General features: G+C 42.5%; 1 protein-coding gene across 1 annotated transcript; it reads left to right on the top strand.

Moving 5' to 3' along the window:
• The first annotated feature begins 3,366 nt into the window (after nt 1–3,366).
• LOC145412916 (alpha-1,3-mannosyl-glycoprotein 2-beta-N-acetylglucosaminyltransferase-like) lies at nt 3,367–20,076 on the top strand. The gene is made up of 6 exons (XM_080282716.1): nt 3,367–3,471; nt 6,178–6,327; nt 7,237–7,425; nt 10,436–10,574; nt 18,543–18,647; nt 19,841–20,076. The coding sequence occupies exons 1-6, from the start codon at nt 3,367–3,369 to the stop codon at nt 20,074–20,076; spliced, it is 924 nt and encodes a 307-aa protein (XP_080138842.1).
• Nucleotides 20,077–20,423: the final 347 nt, after the last annotated feature.

Genomic DNA, 20,423 nt, shown 5'->3' with positions numbered 1-20,423 from the left:
TGGTTGTTGCTGTGGTGGTGATGGTGGTTGTTGTGGTGGTGGTGGTTGTGGTTCCTGGTTCATCCGAAACATGAACCCGATGGAGCGCAGGCTTAAGTTTTCCTCCTCCTGCAACCCACCATCCTCCTATTGGGGGATAGGGAAGTACCTGAGGGACACTTGCATACCAGACAGTTGAGCCACTCGTGCTATCGGTGCCACCATAGACATATTCCGACGATTTCTACACCCAAGAGCAGCACAGTGTTGCGGCATTTCTAGGTAAATAGTGGTCAACATTGCCCAGTCAGGAACACAACATCGTCTACCTTGACTGTTCCAAGATGGCGGCCGCGCAGACGCATCGAAAGTAGTGTCATGCGGCATCTAGGTTTATTTATATAATGCTCCCCCCCCCCTCCCTTTCCCAGAGGTCAGCACACCGTTACACCGGCAAACCTGCCACATGCAAGCTGCGCTATGGTTGGAGCCTTGCCAGTAAATTTGTTCACCAGAGCAATTCACAAATCAACTTATGTCCAATTCACTATAAGATTCTCTCTCTCTCTCTCTCTCTCTCTCTCTCTCTCTCTCGAACAAGATGTGATTTTGAGCTCTCCATTCGTTGTTCTTCCCACGAAAATGAAATCATCGGTTACGTTTGGGAATTAATCGCCCCGTGTCTGCTAATCAGCCAAGGCAACCACACAACCAGACTATTGTTTTTACACTTTCCCTGTTTTATTTTTCATACGAAAACAAACAAACAAATATTAGTTCCGGGGGGGAAAATAATCGCAATGTCTGTGATTTCGGAATCACATCAAAGTAAACATGCCACGAAAGATTCAACCTATTAAGATTCTTAGTGAATACGTTGATGCTCTGTTCATTCCTGCCTAGGCTACACCATTACCATTCAACACATGGGAGACCTCTGGAAAGCTGTGAATGGGTTACAAACTATCTCCACTGACATCATCTATTACGTTGGCAATTTTTCTATGTAGTTTCAGCTACAGCCAGACGATTTTATTCGTCTTAGGGCAAGAAATCTCGGCTTATATTCATTGATGATTTGTGCTTGGCGAGTTGAAATTTCATTCATCGCACGTACATATAGTAGCTTTCTTGTCAGGCATTTCGGTGGGGGCACTCACCATGCATTCACTCGATGTAGTGCTGCTCTCGGGTGTCTGCCCTTTCCTGTTCTCCCTCCATTCCTTCCTTCCTCTTCTGCCTTTCTTCATTCGTTCCACGTCCTTCAGCCTACGGGTGACTTTACACCCCCTCTTTTGTTTTTCTGTCCTTCATTCTTTCCTCTTCCTTCTGCCTGTGGGTGACTACAATGAGTGACAAGCCAAATGGTTTCCTGTACACCAGAAAAAAAATTATTACGCTGGGTGGTAACCATATAACCAAATTATGGCACCTGGTGATTTATTGGGTAATTAGGCGCTCCAATCGGATTCAGCTAATGCAGGTTTATATCCAAGAGGTGATTGGGGTTTATTGCTCACGTAATGCCACTCAGGGTGTGTGAGGCTGGTCACTCATCTTAAACTTGCCTAGCTCCAGGCTCCTACGCTCCTCATCGAGATGGATGGATGGATGGATAGATCTGAAAGCTCATCTAAAAGCCATTCAAATACTGGGGTTCACTATATCTGAATAAAATCGTCAGAGCTTGAAGAGACTAAATAAAGCTGGACATTACAGCATTCATCAAAGCAAATTCATAAACTTGAGCAACACTCTTCTGATGCATGAATATACAGTTAGAAATTTAAAACGGTGGATTTCGCATATCTATCATCAACACTTGTATTGTTCATCATGCAGTCTTTTAAATTCATCATCATTTATAAGTAAAAGGATATAATGATGGGAAATTTGTTAAGAACTGAAAAATGCAGCAATTAAGCACTCAATACTACTCACTAAATATTCAATTATGCATCTGAAAGGAAGAACAGGGGGAAAACCTCTCCTCCTACAGCACTGAGTGACCAATATGTTTGCAAAACGAAAAATGTAACAATTCTGTGCAATATAAATATTTCTCTTGACGCAATCAGCTGAGGGACCGGGTGGAGACCTCTGGCGGCTGACCCGGTAACTTCCCTGACAACAAGACAACCATGGAGCCCTAGTGATACAACCACCCACCTAGTCCACCCGGCCTCACACGTTGATATGTAGTTCAAAAATTATAGCAGCTGTGAGTATGAAATTATTAAACTATTCAAGGTAAAAGCTACGGTAAACTGTGAGTCCCGGCACTCGATTTTAATAACCCCTTAACGCCTTCGGCTCCAGTCATCTGTCATTCTTAACAGTATGTATTTTACCAGCTGGCATCATGCCCCACATTCCAACCAAAGAAATTTTGGAATTTTCTGTGTAAACTGTTAGACCAGACTCTTTACATCAGTACTGCAAAAGTACACACTACTGATGATACCTTCTTATTACCAGTCACCAGCAATATAGTTCTTAGGTCAGAATTTAATTTGCTCATATTTTAAGTTGCACCTAATGTGAATGTGGTACTGTACAACTTTAATTTAAAAAAAAATACAATTTTTATACCATTATCAAATTAATTTTCACAGCTTCATTGTATACTGGTATATGGTGCTGTACTGTATAACTTGGTGAATTTCTTAATACTGTATGTTGAAGTTGCAAGTTGGAGTGCCCTAATTTATTCTTGGTATTTAATCCTTTAAGAGTGGGAAGTTTTTGTCAACTGATTAAAGTTTTTCAGAAAATTATTAATTTTATGAGCTGAACATATTAACGTACTTATATTCCTAAACTGTACGTACTGTACATTATAAATTATAAGAAATTACTATGTAAGCCAGGAAACCATTTACAGTGCTGGGTGGTAACCATATAACCAAACCATATGTGTTCCCTACGTGTCAACAAGTGGGTTGGTGGAGGGTTAGTGCCCCTCCCCGTAAAACAACTAACTCAAAGTCAAATGGCCACCCCTTATGGGATTATGACATCTGGCAATAGATAGATAGATAGACTATTTTTCAGATCTATTAATCGTAAATAAAGTGAAGCTGTAAGTTTCATTGATTTTTATTAGCAGTAGGGCTGGTGTCAGAGCAATGTAGTCTGCAATGTATTTATAAAAAATGAAATTGCAGAAAAAAAAAAGATGGAAGAAAACCAACCTGTTACTCTGTAAAAAAATAAGTTAGTTTACATACTGAACATACAAGTGAATATCATGTAATATATACCTGGTACATGAAATACCATCCAACAACAACAAAACTGCTGTTAGTTTATACACTGAGCAAATAAGTGAATGAAGTGCAATGTATGAAGTAGCATCTTACCAGCAGATATGTGAGAGGATCTACAATGAGAAAGAAACAGGCAGTGCTGCTGAAGGTTGGTGTTGTGGTGTGGATGTGTGTACTCTATGTCCTCTTCATACACAAGCCGTCAGCACCGGCCACTTCACAGGTGGGTGTACAGTCTAGATATAGCTACAGTGGGGTCTCCCAATATGTGGGATCTCAATATGCAAAACTATCTATCTATCTATATACCTAGGCTGCTTCCCCCAAGGAAAGGGAGGTAGCCGAGACAGGACGACACACTCCCCATTTACTCATCCATTCAAACACATTCATTCGCATCTTAGCCCCAAAGGGGAGAACGGACAGATCCTCACCGCACCACACCGCACAAGGGTCAACTGCGCAATGCAATCAGTGATATCCGCAGCAGGGCCTGACAGCAGAGCTGGTTTACCCCTGCCACATCATAACAGACTCATATGCAAAACACTAAACATATATGCAAATTCGAGTATCAACTAAGGAAAAAAATACCGGTATGTTTTTAATACGGAGAATGGGATTCTAAAATGTAAATCCGTTGTCTGAAAGCAAGGGAAAAACAGTGTTCCCTCTCAAAATGGTAGTATCCAAAGCCGCCTCCAGATGGGTGATCAGTTTCCAACCCTTCATCTCCCTCATGGTGTCTCTCCAGTCAAGTCTCAAGACTCTCAGTCTGTCTGCCTGCGGTGCGCTCGCATATGCGGCATATTGTGGTGTTTTTAATATTGTACAAGACTCGCTTTTGCTCACCTGTTACATCATGGTCCCATTGCTTCACCCCATGAATAAGAGGATCACTTTGGAGCTGAAAATGAAGGTTATAGGCTTGAACATGCAAGGTAAAAGGAACTCAAACATTGGATGTGAATTTGGCTTAGGTGAACAGACAGTGAGGAACATTCTCAAGAACAAGGAGCTGATTTTACAAACTGTCAAGACTTATGAAGGCCAGCAAGTGGACAGGCACAGTAAGGTTGCTAATCCCGCAATTATACAAATGAAAGCACATTACATTCACAGTTATCTTTCTTTGAGCTGAAGTCTTTCTTAAAATGATATATAGTCAGTAATGGGGATGTACTGTAATTGACAAAGATTGGGTAAGGTGTTGACCATATACAGTACTGTACATTTATTTCCACTGATTCAGTGGTTTCTAATATGCGAAATTTTCAATACGTGGCGCATTTTGTTGACCATATTCTCGCATATTGGGAGACCCCACTGAATGTGTGTGTGTGTGTGTGTGTGTGTGTGAGAGATAAATGTGGTCTGGACATAGGTGGAGGCATGTGCTGTATGGAGGTACTTATGTGATTGGGATGTGTGGGTTATGGATGAACACTGCATGGATATGTGTGCTGGAGGTTTGTTGCGTGGGTGTGTTGTGGTGTGGATGTTTGTTCTTTACGTCCTCATCATACACAAGCTGTCATTGTCGGCTACTTCCCAGGTGGGTCACACCTGGTCTTGTGTGGTCAGTGGTGTTTAATCCCTTCAGTCCAGGATGTCTTTTTTTGATATCTTGTGCCAAAGTAAAAATACCGTACATTTATCTATCTATGTATTGCCAGTCACCTCAATGCCGTAAGAGGTGGCCACAAACAAATCGCTTCCTTGTTACCTTGTCCAACGCCATTTCACTGCCCTGCCCCCAGCTCACACCCTTCTCTTTTATATACCTCTCCGCTCTATCTCTCCATCTCGTCCTCAGCCTCCCCCCCTCCCTCTCCCATTCTCCACCTCACTCACATACATTCTCATTGTCAGTCTCTCGCTCTCCATCCTCTCCACGTGGCCAAACCACCTCAGTGTATTTCTCTTAATGTTTTCTAATACATCCACATCCACACCAAAATGCTCCTTCACTTCCTCATTTTTTCAGTCTGTCTCTCCACTTAACTCCACTTGCTCCTTTCAAATAGCTCATTTCCACTGCTCTCACTCTTGACTTGTGTCCTTCCAACAAGGTCCACTTTTCACTTCCATACGTTAGGGCTGTTATCACAATATTGTACTGTCACGCAGCGACTTTTTCTGCTTCCGTGCTCACTTCCCTGTTCCCCATCACTGCCTTCAATGAACCAACAACCTCTCTTCCCTGTTGTACCCTTTCAAGCACCTCACCCTCTAAACTTCCATTCATACTCATCACACTACCCAAGTGTAGTACTTAAATGCACTCATTCTCCACTTCCTCCTCATCCAGCCTCACATTCAGTGGCTTCATTTCTCTCGGAGACCATAACATCATTCTTCCCTACATTCACCTTTAGATTCTGTTTCTCACACTCCCCCAGACTCATTCACCAATCCTTGCAGTTCCCCTTCATCTTCACTTTACAATAGAGTATCATCTGCAAACAACAGTACAGGGAGTTTCCATTAGGAAACTCCCTGTACTCATTAGGATTGCTCCAACATCCACTGCCCTACCTTGTGCCTCTTTAATAACCCCATCCAAATACCGAATGAACAGTCATAGGGGCATGACACATAAGCACAGTAAAAAAATACAAATTTGACCCAATTCATACTTTTTAAAAATTTATACATCACTTTGTACATCTATTCCTATTGTGCAAAATCAATGACAGTAGTAAGTGCTTCCCTATAGGACTTGTACTGTGTAACTTTGACAGCAGATGCTTTCTGTGAATCATGTACCAAGGTCTTTATCAAGTACTGTACACCGTAAATGTGTATAATTTGTGGTTGTCTCAGTAAAGTTTGTGTATTGTAGATTTTTGTGCAACATTCAGAAACAAGAATATAGTAGTACCGTACTGTAGTTGAAATTTCGCCTGATAGTGTTAATCCATTCCAGAAATCACAGGACCTGAATAATCAGCTTGACAAACTAGAGGAGGAGCTGAACCAGCAGTCGGCCTTCTACAACGCCCTCCTGGGAAAGCTGCGTCTGGTCCAGCAGCACCAGGACAGCGGCCAGGGGGAGACCGATGGCTCCTCACCTCAGGTCATTTCTAGTGATAATTATTAACTTCATTAGTTTTGATATTATCAATTTATTTATCATCATCATCATCATCATATCCATAATATTCAGTTTCACATACCCTAATGTGAAAAGGTCTAGGTCAAGGCTTTCTGGTAGTTAATCAGGACCAGAATAAGGGGAGTTTTTAACATGGCAAAAAGTCTGATTATCTTTCATGCTTAATAAGCATTCTGATACTGTATTATTTACCAGATTCAGAAGATGATAAATTGTGATAGCACATCTTATTGCTAATTGTACCTGGTGTTAATTTGTTTTTTAGTGAAGTACAATACTTACTTAAAGTATATACAAAATTTCCTGTATCAAAAGTCTCCGGATGCTTGTGTTTTTCCTTGAGCATGTACAGGCATTTCTGGAATTTTAAGGTATGAGGAAATAATTAATATTAAGGTAACATTTTTTGTTGCCAAGTATTGGCAAAAGAAGTAAATACTGCTTGTGTCAGTTTCCACTCAAACTTGGCATCATTTGCAGCTGGACAGCTCTCAGATCTCCCAGCCTGTATGTGATAAGACATTGATGATGGTGGTGGGGTCACTAATATTTTGAGTCATTAGTATCACCTTCATTAATATTTAGTCATTAGTATCACCTAGGTCTACCACAATATTAGTCTGTCTTATCTAGACTTACCAAGTTAGAGGTCAGGCAATTCTCATTATGTCAGGCAGTGTGATCTGAAATATCACAACTTTTCCTTATAAATGTTAATGTAGATTTTAGGAAATGGCAAATGTAATGTTAATAGGTAATTTTTATGCTGCTTATAACAAGGACTTACTCTGCTGTGCTGGTAGTATTCATGTTCAGTGCTGTATGTTTACCATATGTTCTACTGTTTGAACTTATATGTAATATTCCCAGGACGGCCCTGTCCTGCCTGTACTGCTGATTGCATGCAACCGGGAGTCAGCAGTGCGTCGCTCTCTTGACCTGTTGCTGAAGTATAGACCCAGCCAGGACCGATTCCCCATTGTAGTCTCCCAGGACTGTGGCCACAGACCCACTAGGGAGGCCATTGAATCGTATGGAAATAAAGTTACGCTCATACAGGTATGCGGTCATTACTTGAATTCTAGAGTAGGCCAGAAATTTGTTTACTAGGATTAATTGCTAACATAATGCCACTCATGGATGAGTGACTGGTCATCCATGCCTTGCTTGAGTAGCGTAGCGTCAGGTTCCTAGACTCCCAGTAAAAGTGGACAATATACATATAAGATTAGATGAGAGTTGGATTAATTAAGTATTACCTCTTTAAGTATGGGCAGTATAAGAGTGCATATTCTTCTCCATCCATTTATTGCATGTACATAATATGGTACAGTATCATATAAGTGAATATCTGGTCATTTAGATCCTGATTACCCTTTTAATTTTGGAGAATTTCAAGGAAGTTTTTTTTTTAATCTGAAGGTATAGCATGTCAAAATAATGAATGGTAGAACTCATAGCTATTGAAGAGCCTTGTCAGCCAATGCTTATTATTTCTCTCTTTATTTTCATTGTTGTACTGTAAGTGAAGTTTTCTAGTGATGTAAGAAACCAGTGGGAATGAAGGACATACGCCAAACATGCATTGTTCTGAATTTCTAAGTGGTGATGTAAGGTTTTCAGTCATTTAGTGCTACCAAGGGTATAGGCCATTCACATGACCAAAGTCTTTCAGCTCAAGAACATCATTTATTTTTATTTACAGTATTTACTTTAAAACCTCAAGATGATTTAATTCAGGGCAAACCTGTCATAGTGAAAGGGATAGAAATGATTGCCATTAAACACTATTAAAGCTCTTCCCGTAGCTAAATGTGGTTATCTAGAAATAACAAGAATAAAATATAGAAGATATCCTGAATAACCAAGGCTGACACATGCAAGCATGTTGTAGCCTTTGCAAACAAAACAAAATTTAATGAATGTTTTTTATATTGTGGATTACAGTGAGCTTTCCCTGGGCTGAAGCTCATAGATAATGTGGAACTATTGTGATACTGTACATATAACAGTTTTCCTGCTTTGGATGATGCATGTGTCCCTACTGATTTTGTAATGTTCTGTTAATTTCTTCATCATAAATGTCTTGTTCTTCCATGCTAGGAACCCTCCAACAAAGGGACAGACATGACAGAATTGCTTTGAGACTATACTTTCACCCTACCTGTATCCATCATGCTGTCATTCCTCTTCTCCTCCCACTAATGTACCTTTTGCATTGGAAGTCATGTTGCGTCCCCTTTATTTCTCTCGATGTACTTTGAAAATCAGTCTGATGAATCTGCAGCAGCTGACATGGATGACTTTTTTGTGGCTAAATGGAATCAGTATAGTAAACTCTCAATCATCTGTTGTAATTCAGCCAAGCGCAACGTTGCTTAAAGCAAAAAGCCAGATATTGCATAGTACTCCTCCCCCTCGGTTCAATATTGGATGTTGAACCCGGATATTGCATTACTGTCCATCTTGAACTTCAGTCCAAACAACTTTGCCATGAGTAAAAGATGAATATTAACTCCTAAAGTCGTATGTCCAACAATCGTTGGTTTCTGAACTTGGTACGTTAAGTCCTATGTCTGACGATCGTACAAAGGTTACAAAAAACTGGAGATCAGTAACTCTGCCTCTTTTATAATGTAAATGGTACCTAGCCAATGGAAACTACAAGATTTGGTGGTGGGAGGTATGATCCGGTCCCCTTCTCGGGTGTGGGGAGGGACCCCCTCCCCCATGCCATCTCTCCACCTCCCTTTGTCCTGTTGGATCCTGCCCTCTGTGTCCCCTCCTGCCCAAACTACCCCCCATACCACCTGTAGACCATATTGGGTGTCTGTGTCAGCCACACTCACTCCTGCCTGAGACCCCCACACCCCCTCCACCTCCCTATACCCCCTTTGGCCATGGGGTACGGTAAAGGCCTACTACTGATGTCACAGACAAACTGAATATACAGTACCGTAAATGTATTTTTTTTTGCCCCCCCCCCCTTTTTTTTTTTACTTTAATGCTCATTCCTTCAACTTGTTTCATTCCTAGGCTCATAATTCAAATTGATTTTAGTGGTTTCTGTAAGGTTATTTGGTGAAAATAATGTATTTTCCAAAATTTTCCTGTTTTCGTTCGTACTGCAAGGGATGACTTTCTTTTATCTTTGTCAGTCGATGGCACAGTAACCATTAGATAAAGAGAGTGAAATATACATTTTCCTGCGTGTTAAGTTAAGGCTCTTGAAATCTATAAGACCAAAATTTACCATGGCGAAAGTTGAAAAATTGGATCCAAAATGTGGCTGGGGGATACTCGGGGGGAGACTTGCGATCTTTATGGGTTAAGTATAAAATACAATAAAATAATGATACAGTAGATTAATACAGTAATAAAGCACCAGTTGGCTACCATTTACAAGCCAGTTGGTACACCTCAGTGCCGGATATTGCATAGAACTGCCGGTTACATCCCGTTTCGGTGACATATTGCAGAGAACCGCCGGTTACATCCCCTTTTGGTGCCAGATATTGCATAGAACCCTCAGTTATGTCCAAGTTTGGTACCAGATATTGCATAATTTTGCCCTGGGTATTGTGTTGGGCTGGATATTGCTATGAGAGATGATTGAGAGTTTACTGTATGTCAGTTGCTGTAGAATCACTAGTTAAATTTTCAGAGTCCATAGAGATTGAAGCTGGAGAAGTAACAAGAACGTAGATATCATTTCCTTCTTCCACATCACATGCAGTCTTCCTTTGCACACATTACTTTCAGATGCGTTCTTTAGCAGTTGTTGGATATGACAGTGCAATATCAATATTTTTTCTACATCTACTTCACAACATTCATCACACTCTCAGGGCTCTCTCTTTTGTTTTGTTGATGTTTGTATGCTCATTTAATGTAGAAGGTACTGGAGTTTCTTGAAATACTTTTTACATTTACAAAAATATTAAGATCTTATGTCATTTTACCTAACTGTACAAGACCTGATTTCCTGTATTAATATTATGATCTTTCAGCCTTTGTTACATTGCCTGGAAAAACAGTATCAGCATATAGATTGTTACTTTGTTTACAGCAGCCTGATCTTAGTGAAATTGAAGTTCCACTGAAGGAGAAGAAATTCAAGGGTTACTTCCTCATTGCCCGACACTATAAATGGGCCCTAAACCAGATCTTCAAGAAATTTAACTATGAAGCTGTTATCATTGTGGAAGGTTAGTAATTAGGTTGTTGGAACTTTTATGTATGTACAGTATGCTGGGAATAGGTTGGTAAAACTTCAATCCATGTATTCCCCGCGGCATTATAAAAGGATGAGAGGGGAAGGCTGGAAACCCTGTGTCATACAGTGGTACCGTAGGAATGCAACCTCTCCATTACCCAGCACAGATGTAATGAGCATCATGCTGCTGTCTGTGGCATGGGAAAGGAAAGATTTTAGGTAGGGTTTCCCTTCCTCATAAGTATAATTTGTCACCAAAGAGAAGCTCTGGATATCCTTACCATATGTGAATATGAGAATACATGTACTGTACAGGGTTGTCCCTAATTTGAAATTATGTGCTGATACCTGTACCTTTTTTCTTTTTTTTTTAAATATTTTCCTATACTTTCTATACTTGCTTTATGGATTGGTTGAAGAACTCCTGCTAGTTAGGTAACATATTGTACTGACTGCATACATTACAGCATCTGTGCATAGTATATGAAGGTCATCAGTTAAGTCATGATGTCATGTGATTCTGGAATTCTTCAAGACCACCCTCCTACTCCTTTTATATAATACAAATGTATAGGCTATGAATTGGAAAAATATGCTTTCTCCCTGTTCCATTATGCAGGATGCATGCTGGCAGAAGACAAAGTGATGAAAGTGCTTCTTGCTCATAGTTGGTGGGTTTTAAATACATTAATCATGATTTGCTGACTTGGGAGCATCATTGTTGTGTATCAAGAACAAGTTTATGTGAACGTATGGATGTTATTCTTGTATTCACAGCTATATATCAAGTAAAAGTGATATCTCCAAGGTTAGCTGGGGATATTAGGGGAGTTGAGCAAGTGATGAATTGTAAAGATTAGAGATAGAAATGGGAGTTAGGAAGCTTACTGATTGGAGGATATTAGAGTGTGTGCTTAGATGTTATGGTCAAATAGAGGGATTAGCTATATTGTTGTCTAGGATGGTGAAAAGAATGTATGAATATGTGAGAGTGAGGAATGGGAGCTGAGGCAACAAATGAATTAACAAAGGAGAGGAATGGCTTAGGCGCCTGGTGGTTTAGTGGGTAATTAAAGCGTTCCAATTGGATTGAGCTTGTGTAGGTTTATATCCAAGAGGTGGTTGGGGTTTACTTCTCATGTAATGCCACTCAGGGATGAGTGAGGCTGGTCACTCTCATTTTAAATGTCAGGACCAACTTGCCTAGCCCCAGGTTCCTACATTCCACATGGGGCAATGTAGGATTGGATGATGGATAGATGGAGGAATGGCTGGATGATGGATGGACGGAAATGTATATGGCAAGGGTTGGACCCTTTTGATAACTTGGTACAGTACTAGTTGATATTGCTTAATCCTGTAAGTCCATCCATCCATCATCCAATCCTACGTTGCCCCATAAGGAGCGTAGGAGCCCGGGGCTAGGCAAGTTGGTCCTGACATTTAAGATGAGAGTGACCAGCCTCACTCATCTCTGAGTGGCATTACATGAACAATAAACCCCAACCACCCCTTGGATATAAATCTGCACCGGCTCAATCCAATTGGAGTGCCGTAATTACCTACTAAACCACCAGGAGCCAAAATCTGGTTATATGGTTATCACCCAGTGTAGTAAATGGTTTCCTGGTGTACAGGAAACCATTTGGCTTCCTGGTGTACAGGAAACCATTTGGCTTGTCACTCAGTGTAGAGTCGCCCACAGGCAGAACGAAGAGGAAAGAATAAAGGAGAGAAAGACAAGAGTATACAGTCACTGGTAGGCAGAAGGACAAGGAAAGCCTGAAGGAAAGAAAGACAGAAGAGAATGGAAGGAAAGAAGGATGCTGTCCGCAACAAGGAGAGGGCCTACAAAAGGTACTGGAGCCAACCCACCCCTGAATCACATCATCTTTACGTTTCTGCCCGGAATCGTGCTAAGTCTGTTCTTCGCTCTGCTAAAAATAATTTCATCCATACTAAATGCTCTCAACTCTCCAACTCGAATTCTTCCCGCTCCTTCTGGCACCTTGCCAAAAATCTTTATAACAACTTTACCTCATCATCCTTCCCTCCTCTTTTCTACTCTGATGGTTCTGTAGCTATTTCTTCTACTGATAAAGCAGATCTCTTCGCACAGACTTTCTCCTCCAATTCCACCTTAGACGATTCCGGTGCTGTTCTTCCATCACTTCCCCCCTCTGACTTCCTCATGGCTGACATTAAAATTTCTTCAGTTGATGTATTTTCTGCCATCACTGGCCTCAGTACTAACAAGGCATATGGGCCTGATGGGGTCCCTCCTGTTGTTCTCAAGAACTGTGCTTCTGTGCTTACACCCTGCCTAGGCAAACTCTTTTGCCTTTGTCTGTCAACTTGTACCTTTCCTTCTTGCTGGAAGTTTGCTCTCATTCAGCCAGTCCCAAAGAAGGGTGACCACTCCCAACCCTCCAACTATCGTCCAATTGCTTTAACATCCTGTATTTCAAAAGTTTTCGAGTCAATTCTCAATCGTTCGTTCGTTTTTAAAGGCTCCAACATGCTTGCATGTGTCGGCCTTGGTCACCTAATGGCGGCTCTCCATGCTGCACGATCCATTGCAGCCTCCCTGTTCAGTCCCTTAACCCTAAGGTCACACTTAATGACCTCGTCCCATGTCTTTCTCGGTCTACCCCTCATAACCCCACCCCCAATATTAACACTTCTCACCTTCCTCACCCAACTATCATCCCCCATCCTCTCCACATGTCCAAACCACCTCAATCTACCTTTCCTCATCACAACACCAATACACTCCAGTCCCATCCTACCTCTCAACTCTTCCATTGTAAACCCAGCCCCTCCAGGCCTTGGACGCACTGCACATCCACCTAATCATTGTCATTTCTGTACGTCTGAGCCGGCGAATGTCTTCCTCCTTCACTGCCCAGGTCTCACTGCCATACAGCATTACACTCCTAACACACGCTGCATACAAAGACCCCTTAGCACGTAGGAGAGCCCCCTCAATGTCAGGAGAGGCAAGAGCTCCCTGAACTTCTTCCAACCACTTCTCACCCTAGCCACAGAGCTAGCTCCAGCCCCACCTCCAGCACACAACATGTCTCCTAAATAACAAAACTCTTCCACACACTCAAGAGATTCACCAGCAAGTTCAATTCTTTCACGTCTGACGATCTCCACCTGCTCACCCCGGCACGCCGTACACATAAAATCAGCATTATCTCGCAGTCTACCTCTGATACCACTACATCTCTTATGCACCCATTTATCACACACACCGCACAAGATGGAATTACTTCCCACGCCCTTGTGGCAAACTGCACATGGCCACTCTCCCTCGTCTTTGACAGTACCGCCACCAACCCTAGATATCATCACTTTTGTTTTATCTGCATTTACCCTTAAACCCTTTTGCCCCATACCATCTCTCCACTTCCTAAACCTTTCCTCCGCCTCCCTTTCATTCTCTGCAATCAACACCAAATCATCAGCATACAACAACTCCCACGGAGTCCGTTTTCTAAAGTCACGTGAAAGGGCTTCAAGTACCATGATAAACAACATGGGACTCAAGACTGACCCCTGATGCACACCAACATTCACGGAAAACTCATCACTCAAATCTCCATTCACTCTCACCTGGGTGTGAGCACCCACATACATGGCCATAACCACCCTAACCAGCCACTCCTCCAAGCCAAGCTTTCTCATTGCCCACTTCACCACCTCTCTAGGGACTCTGTCAAAGGCCTTTTCCAAATCAACAAAAACAAAATAAAGATCCCTTCTCCTACCAATATATTTTTCCTGAAGCTGTCGAACAATGAATATGGCATCAGTGGTCCCCCTACCTGGCATAAACCCAAACTGCATCTCATCAATATTCACTCTTTCTCTAATCATACCTTCTAAAACTCTCTCCATTACCTTCATTATCTGATCTAAAAGCTTTATACCTCTATAATTCCCTCTTTCCAGGGCATCACCCTTCCCTTTATACACATTTACAATTACACTCTTCAGCCAATCATCTGGGACAACACACTCATAAATAATCCTATTTATCAGGTCAGTGACTAAACTCACCCCTATATCGCCTGAGGCCTTCAACATTTCGGCAGTCAACCCAGACACACCTGCTGCCTTCCCCACCCTCATCCTGCCTATTGCCTCACTCACAGTAGCAGTATCAATCAAAGGCCAAGGGCCAGACACTGGATCTGCTGGCTCCAAACCTTCCTTGTCCCAGTCAAACTCCTCATTCAACAACCGGTTATAATGCTCTCTCCATGCATCTTTAATATCCTCACTGTTCACCACTACCCTTCCTTCATCATTCTTCACACACTGCTCACCTATGATATCCCGATTATCCCTCTTCACCTGACCTGCCACCCTAAATATATTTTTCCTTTCCCCATGATTTAGGTTATCAAGTAATTGTCTCTGTGACTCAGACTGTGCCCTGTATACCTCTCTCCTAGCCCTACGCTTGGCAGCCAAATATTCCTCTTTGCTACCACCCTTCTTCCATTCCCGGAAAAGCCTTCTTTTCTCCTTAATTGCAGCTTCTACACCTCATCCCACCACCAAGTTACTTTATGTCTTGGTGGTCCTCTTGTCCAGCCGCATGTTACATCAGTAACTCTCAAGAAATTGTTCTTGAGGGCTCTGTACTGTTCATTAACGCCTCTGTCTACAGCTCCCTGTTCAGCCACCACTCTCCTCAACTCGCTATAGAAGGCATCCCTTACTACTTGGTTTTTCAGCTTCCATATTTTCCTCCTAGGTACATAAGTCCTCTTTTTCATCATTTGTTCTTTAAGCACCATATCACAAATCAATAGTTTGTGCTGCTGCACAAACTCCTCACTTCCTATAACTTTAACATCCCTCACTAACCTCCTATCGGCCCTCCTAACCAGAAAATAATCTATCTGACTGCTATTTCCCCCAGACTCATACGTAATTAACCTACTGTCTCTTTTCCTAAAATATGTGTTGCACACAATCATGTCCGTTGCCTCCCCAAACTCGAGTATCCTTTCCCCTTCTGCATTCCTTAGACCATATGCACATCCCCCATGCACTCCTTCATAACCTTGGGCTGCTTCACCTACATGACCATTTAAGTCCCCTCCCAAAATCACTATCTCATCATCCCGCATACCACCCACTACACGTATTAAATCATCCCAAAATCTATCTTTCTCTGATTCATCCAATCCTGCCTGTGGAGCATATGCCGATATAATCACAGCTATCTTTCTTCCCAAAGAATTTTCACAACCAATATCCTATCGCTTACTCTCAAAACATTCATAACATATTCCACCCATTTCTCCGCAACCATCACACCAACACCTCCATATCCGTCTGTCCTCCCCTGCCAAAACAACTTATAGCAACAGTCCTTCCCAACAATCTTTCTGGCTGATCCACCCCTGTACCGGACTTCCTGCAAACACGCCACGTCCACCCACCTCCTACTGAATGCCTCAACGACTTCCCCTGCTCTTCCCCTCAAACTTCCCACATTCCATGAACCCACCCTCATCCCCATGGGTGATTTACTGTCCTCAGGCTTGCTTTGAAACCTTTTTTGTTTTGTCATCTTCAGTATTAATAAATGGGGACAGACACAGCACAGGTCCCACTCACCGCACAGTCCCAGGTCCAGGCAATGGATCTGGGACCCCTAGCCCACCAGCTTACCAGTGGCTGTGGTAGTGGCCTCGGGGCACCCTGCCAGGACAGCTGCAGGGACACCCTCCAAGCGCGTCTTGGCACTGCAACTATCCCGCCATTATACACCCACTGATAGGGCAGCCTCCTGGGACGCTACTCCCAGGTTCGGGCCCCTCTCTATTGGGCGGAAGCGGCAGCCTGGGAACCGCAATGCCCTGTACCCTCTAGCACAGGCCCGAGCCCCATCTCGCCCTGGACCCATGATCTATGCCGGCGGAACCCCCGCCACGCCTCCCCCCAGAAGTCCGCCACTAGGTAGCGGGGGCAAAGTTTTCTGGCCGCATGCCCTTGCTGGCGCCAACCCCTGTAGCGTAGTGGGATACGTTGTGTGAAATGTAAAGTGCATGTGGTGTAGTGCATAGATAGTTAGAGGAAATGTTTGGGAGAGTATGCTGGTCTACTCTCCATGTTACTGTCACACTGAAAAGGTCAGCAAAGGGGGATGGTTAGATAGCTAGTGAAACAGGAGCTCCAGCTCTCCCTATCACCACCATTCCCATTTTCAATAGAAAAATTTTAAGGCATCTTTCCTATTGCAAGCTTCTTTCCGATCGTCAGTACAGGTTCCGTCAGGGACGCTCCACTGGCGATCTTCTCACCTACCTTTCAGACTCCTGGTCATCCTCCTTTCGGGACTTTGGCGAAAGCTTTGCCATTGCACTTGACATCTCAAAGGCTTTCGATTGAGTCTGGCATAAATCTTTAATTTCCAAACTGCCCTCCTACGGTTTCTATCCTTCTATCTGTGCCTTCATCGCTAGCTTCCTTTCTGGTCGTTCTATAGCCGCTGTTGTAGACGGCCATCATTCTTCTCCTAGATCTATCAACAGTGGTGTTCCTCAGGGCTCTGTCCTATCACCAACTCTCTTTCTTTTATTCATCAATGATCTTCTAAGCTGTACATCTAACCCTATCCACTCATACGCTGATGACTCCACCCTTCACCTTTCCATTCGGTTCCCGCAATGCCCATCTCAACAGTTACTTCAACAAACAAGGGATGAGGCTATGGCACACCTAATGTCTGACTTGGCTCGTATCTCTGACTGGGGTAAAAATAATATGGTTGTTTTTAATGCATCTAAGACTCAGTTCTTACACCTATCAACCCGACAAAATCTTCCACAGGTTTACCCACTAATGTTTAATAATATTCAGCTTAATCCTGCATCATCCTTGAACATGCTTGGGGTTTCATTTACTCAGGACTTATCTTGGAAAGATCATATTACATCCCTTGTAAAATCTGCTTCCAAGAGATTGGGTGTGCTAAGCCGACTCCGCTCTTTCTTTACCCCTGTACAATTGTTGACTCTATACAGGGGTTTTATCCGCCCCTGTGTGGAGTACAACTCTCATGTGTGGGGAGGCTCCCCACATACAGTTCTTCTCAATAGGGTGGAGTCAAAGGCTTTTCGTCTCATTAACTCTCCTCCTCTTACTGACTCCCTTCAACCTCTGTCTGTTCGCCACACTGTTGCATCTTTATCTCTTTTCTATCGCTACTTTAATGGTCACTGCTCCTCTGAACTGTCTGCTTGCATTCCTCCACCTCTACGACGGGCGTGTAGCACCCGTCTGGCAGCAAACTCTCATCCCTTTTCTGTCCAACTAAATGCAAGAGTTAACCGTTACTCCCAGTCTTTTATTTATGCAACAGGTCAACTCTGGAACTGTCTCCCTCTGTCTGTATTTCCTGCTGCTTATGATCTCCAGTCTTTCAAACGCAGTGTGTCCAGGCATCTCAAAATGATCGGATCTTGAATTTGGCTCTCTATTGTATTTTGTTTTTCTCTTGGAGGGAACTGTTACTGCAGGCTTATGGCCTTTGGTTCCTTCTTCCTTGCATTAAAAAAAAAAAAAAAAAAAAAAAAAAAAAAAAAAAACACCCGAGAGCAGCACTATATTGAGTGAGTGGATGGCGAGTGTCCCCACCTACCACTGTAAGAATTTGAAAAACACATCTGAAAACAAACAGGTGTGTGGATGGTTTTTGCCTGTGAGGTGGATCCAGTATTTCAGAGACTTGAATGATGTATTAGTGAATGTGTGGGCCATTTCTCTGGGCAGTGTCTTTGTAGGTCTCAGAGTTTCACTGCTTCTCCTTTTTCCTCTTTGGGTCTTGACAACCCCATTTTTTAGTGAAAATAGTCAGACAGATAGTGTTGACCGGAGCAGTTCCCAGTAACATCACTGTTGATGTATTTTTCAGTTATTTATCTTATTTCAGATGATTTGGATGTTGCATCAGACATTTATGAGTATTTCTCGGCTACATACCCCATCCTGAGAGCAGACCCAACGCTGTGGTGTGTGTCTGCATGGAATGATAACGGTAAGTAAAAGCCAGTCATGTGAGGGGTATGGACGGTACTAAACTTGTTTGCAGAATACAGTAAGTCCTAATCATAAATTGTCATTTTTGATGTACAGTACTTTCTTGCTATTAACCCCTTGAAGCAGATGACATATTGTTTGGTTTACGACTGCTGCTTCCAGACTGTTTTATTCATTTGTCAAAAAATGTAAACATAATGCCTATATAATCCCGTCAGTTAATAAGTCTTTCTGAATCCAATAAAATACTTTAGGGATAGCCATCCCTCCATCCAACATCCAGTCTGGTATTGCTCCATCAGGAGCTCAGGGGCCCAGAGTTAGGGTACTCATTCCAGACCTTTAAGGCAAGAGTGACCAGTTGGTTACTCCAGAGTGGCATTACATGCACTAATTCAAATGGAAAATCCTTAATGCTGAAGGAAACATTAACCATCCTTTTGAATGAAGAACCACATTTCATATTAGCTCTCTCTTTGCTGGGAACATAATTAGATCACTCACATTAAGTCAGAGAGTAAGAAAAGGAGTGTTTTTTCCTTCATACCTTAGTGGATGATGTATGTAATATTTGCTGCATTCACAGAGGGCATTCAGCTGTGAAAGCAGCAGTCATTACATGGAAAGTAATAGAAATTCTGTCTGAGGTCGTCCTAATCCACAGTGCTGTTATGTAGCAGTATGAAATTGCATGAATTATTACATAAATATGATCATCCTAACCCTGTTTCCGTCTCTAATAAATGAGTTCAGTAATAAAAACATGGTCATCACCTCCTCAAAAATATACAAAACTAGAAAGCACCCGGAGAGCTCATACCTCTGCCAGTGCCATTGCCATTAAAAAGGATCCGGATCTGGATCCATGGAGATAGGATCCGGATCATCCCCAAAATTTAATCAATTCTTTCTTGGCCCATGGCCCACCCTTCCACAAAATTTCACTGAAATTCATTGAGAACTTTTGGAGATACTGTGAGTGAAACTCCAGATCCAGATCTGGATCCTCCCCCAAATTTAATAGCTTCTTCCTTGGCCCATGGCCCACCCTTCTACAAAATTTCATTGAAATTCATTGAGAACTTATGGTATCATCTGGGCAAACAGACAGACAGACACAAACATAGGTGAATACATAACCTCCTCCAACTTCGTTGGCAGAGGTAAACATCTCATATCATCATGTTACAGGTAAGCCAGAGCTGGTGGATGTGAAGAATGGAACAAGTCTGCTGTACCGAACGGATTTCTTCCCTGGGCTGGGATGGATGATGACACGAGAGCTGTGGGATGAGCTGGGGCCCAAGTGGCCGCGCTCTTACTGGGATGACTGGGTTCGTGCCCCGGAGCAGAGAGGAGATAGAGCCTGTATACGTCCAGAGGTCTCAAGAACTCGCACATTTGGCAAGAAAGGAGTTAGCAAGTGAGGCCCTGAGAATTTAAACATTAGAATTTTTTTTGAGAATTAGCTCTCTCTATCTCTTGCTGATGCCATGCCCCCTAATGGGAATTTCTCTGAAGTGATAGAAAAGTCCCCAGAGTGCTATCTTCTTACACTTTCCTCATCTCTCAGCCATCCCTCTTTGTTGTACAGTAGGTTTACATTCTAGCAAAGCTTCCTCATTATATATTAAACAAAGTAATTAATAAGAGAATAGTGGTAAAATAATGAGGTGATGTAGAACCTACTGTGGTGCCCATGTTAATTTGAGTCGCAAATGCAGTATCCATCCAGGAACCAAACATCCACACTCTTCCCCGCCAAAAATGCAAA

This window comes from Coenobita brevimanus, chromosome 94, assembly GCF_032717465.1.
Source record: "Coenobita brevimanus isolate Jiangsu-jjx chromosome 94, ASM3271746v2, whole genome shotgun sequence".
NCBI classification, from domain to species: domain Eukaryota; kingdom Metazoa; phylum Arthropoda; class Malacostraca; order Decapoda; family Coenobitidae; genus Coenobita; species Coenobita brevimanus.
The sequence above is the reverse complement of the archived record's forward strand: the minus strand, read 5'-3'. Positions and strand labels throughout refer to the sequence as shown.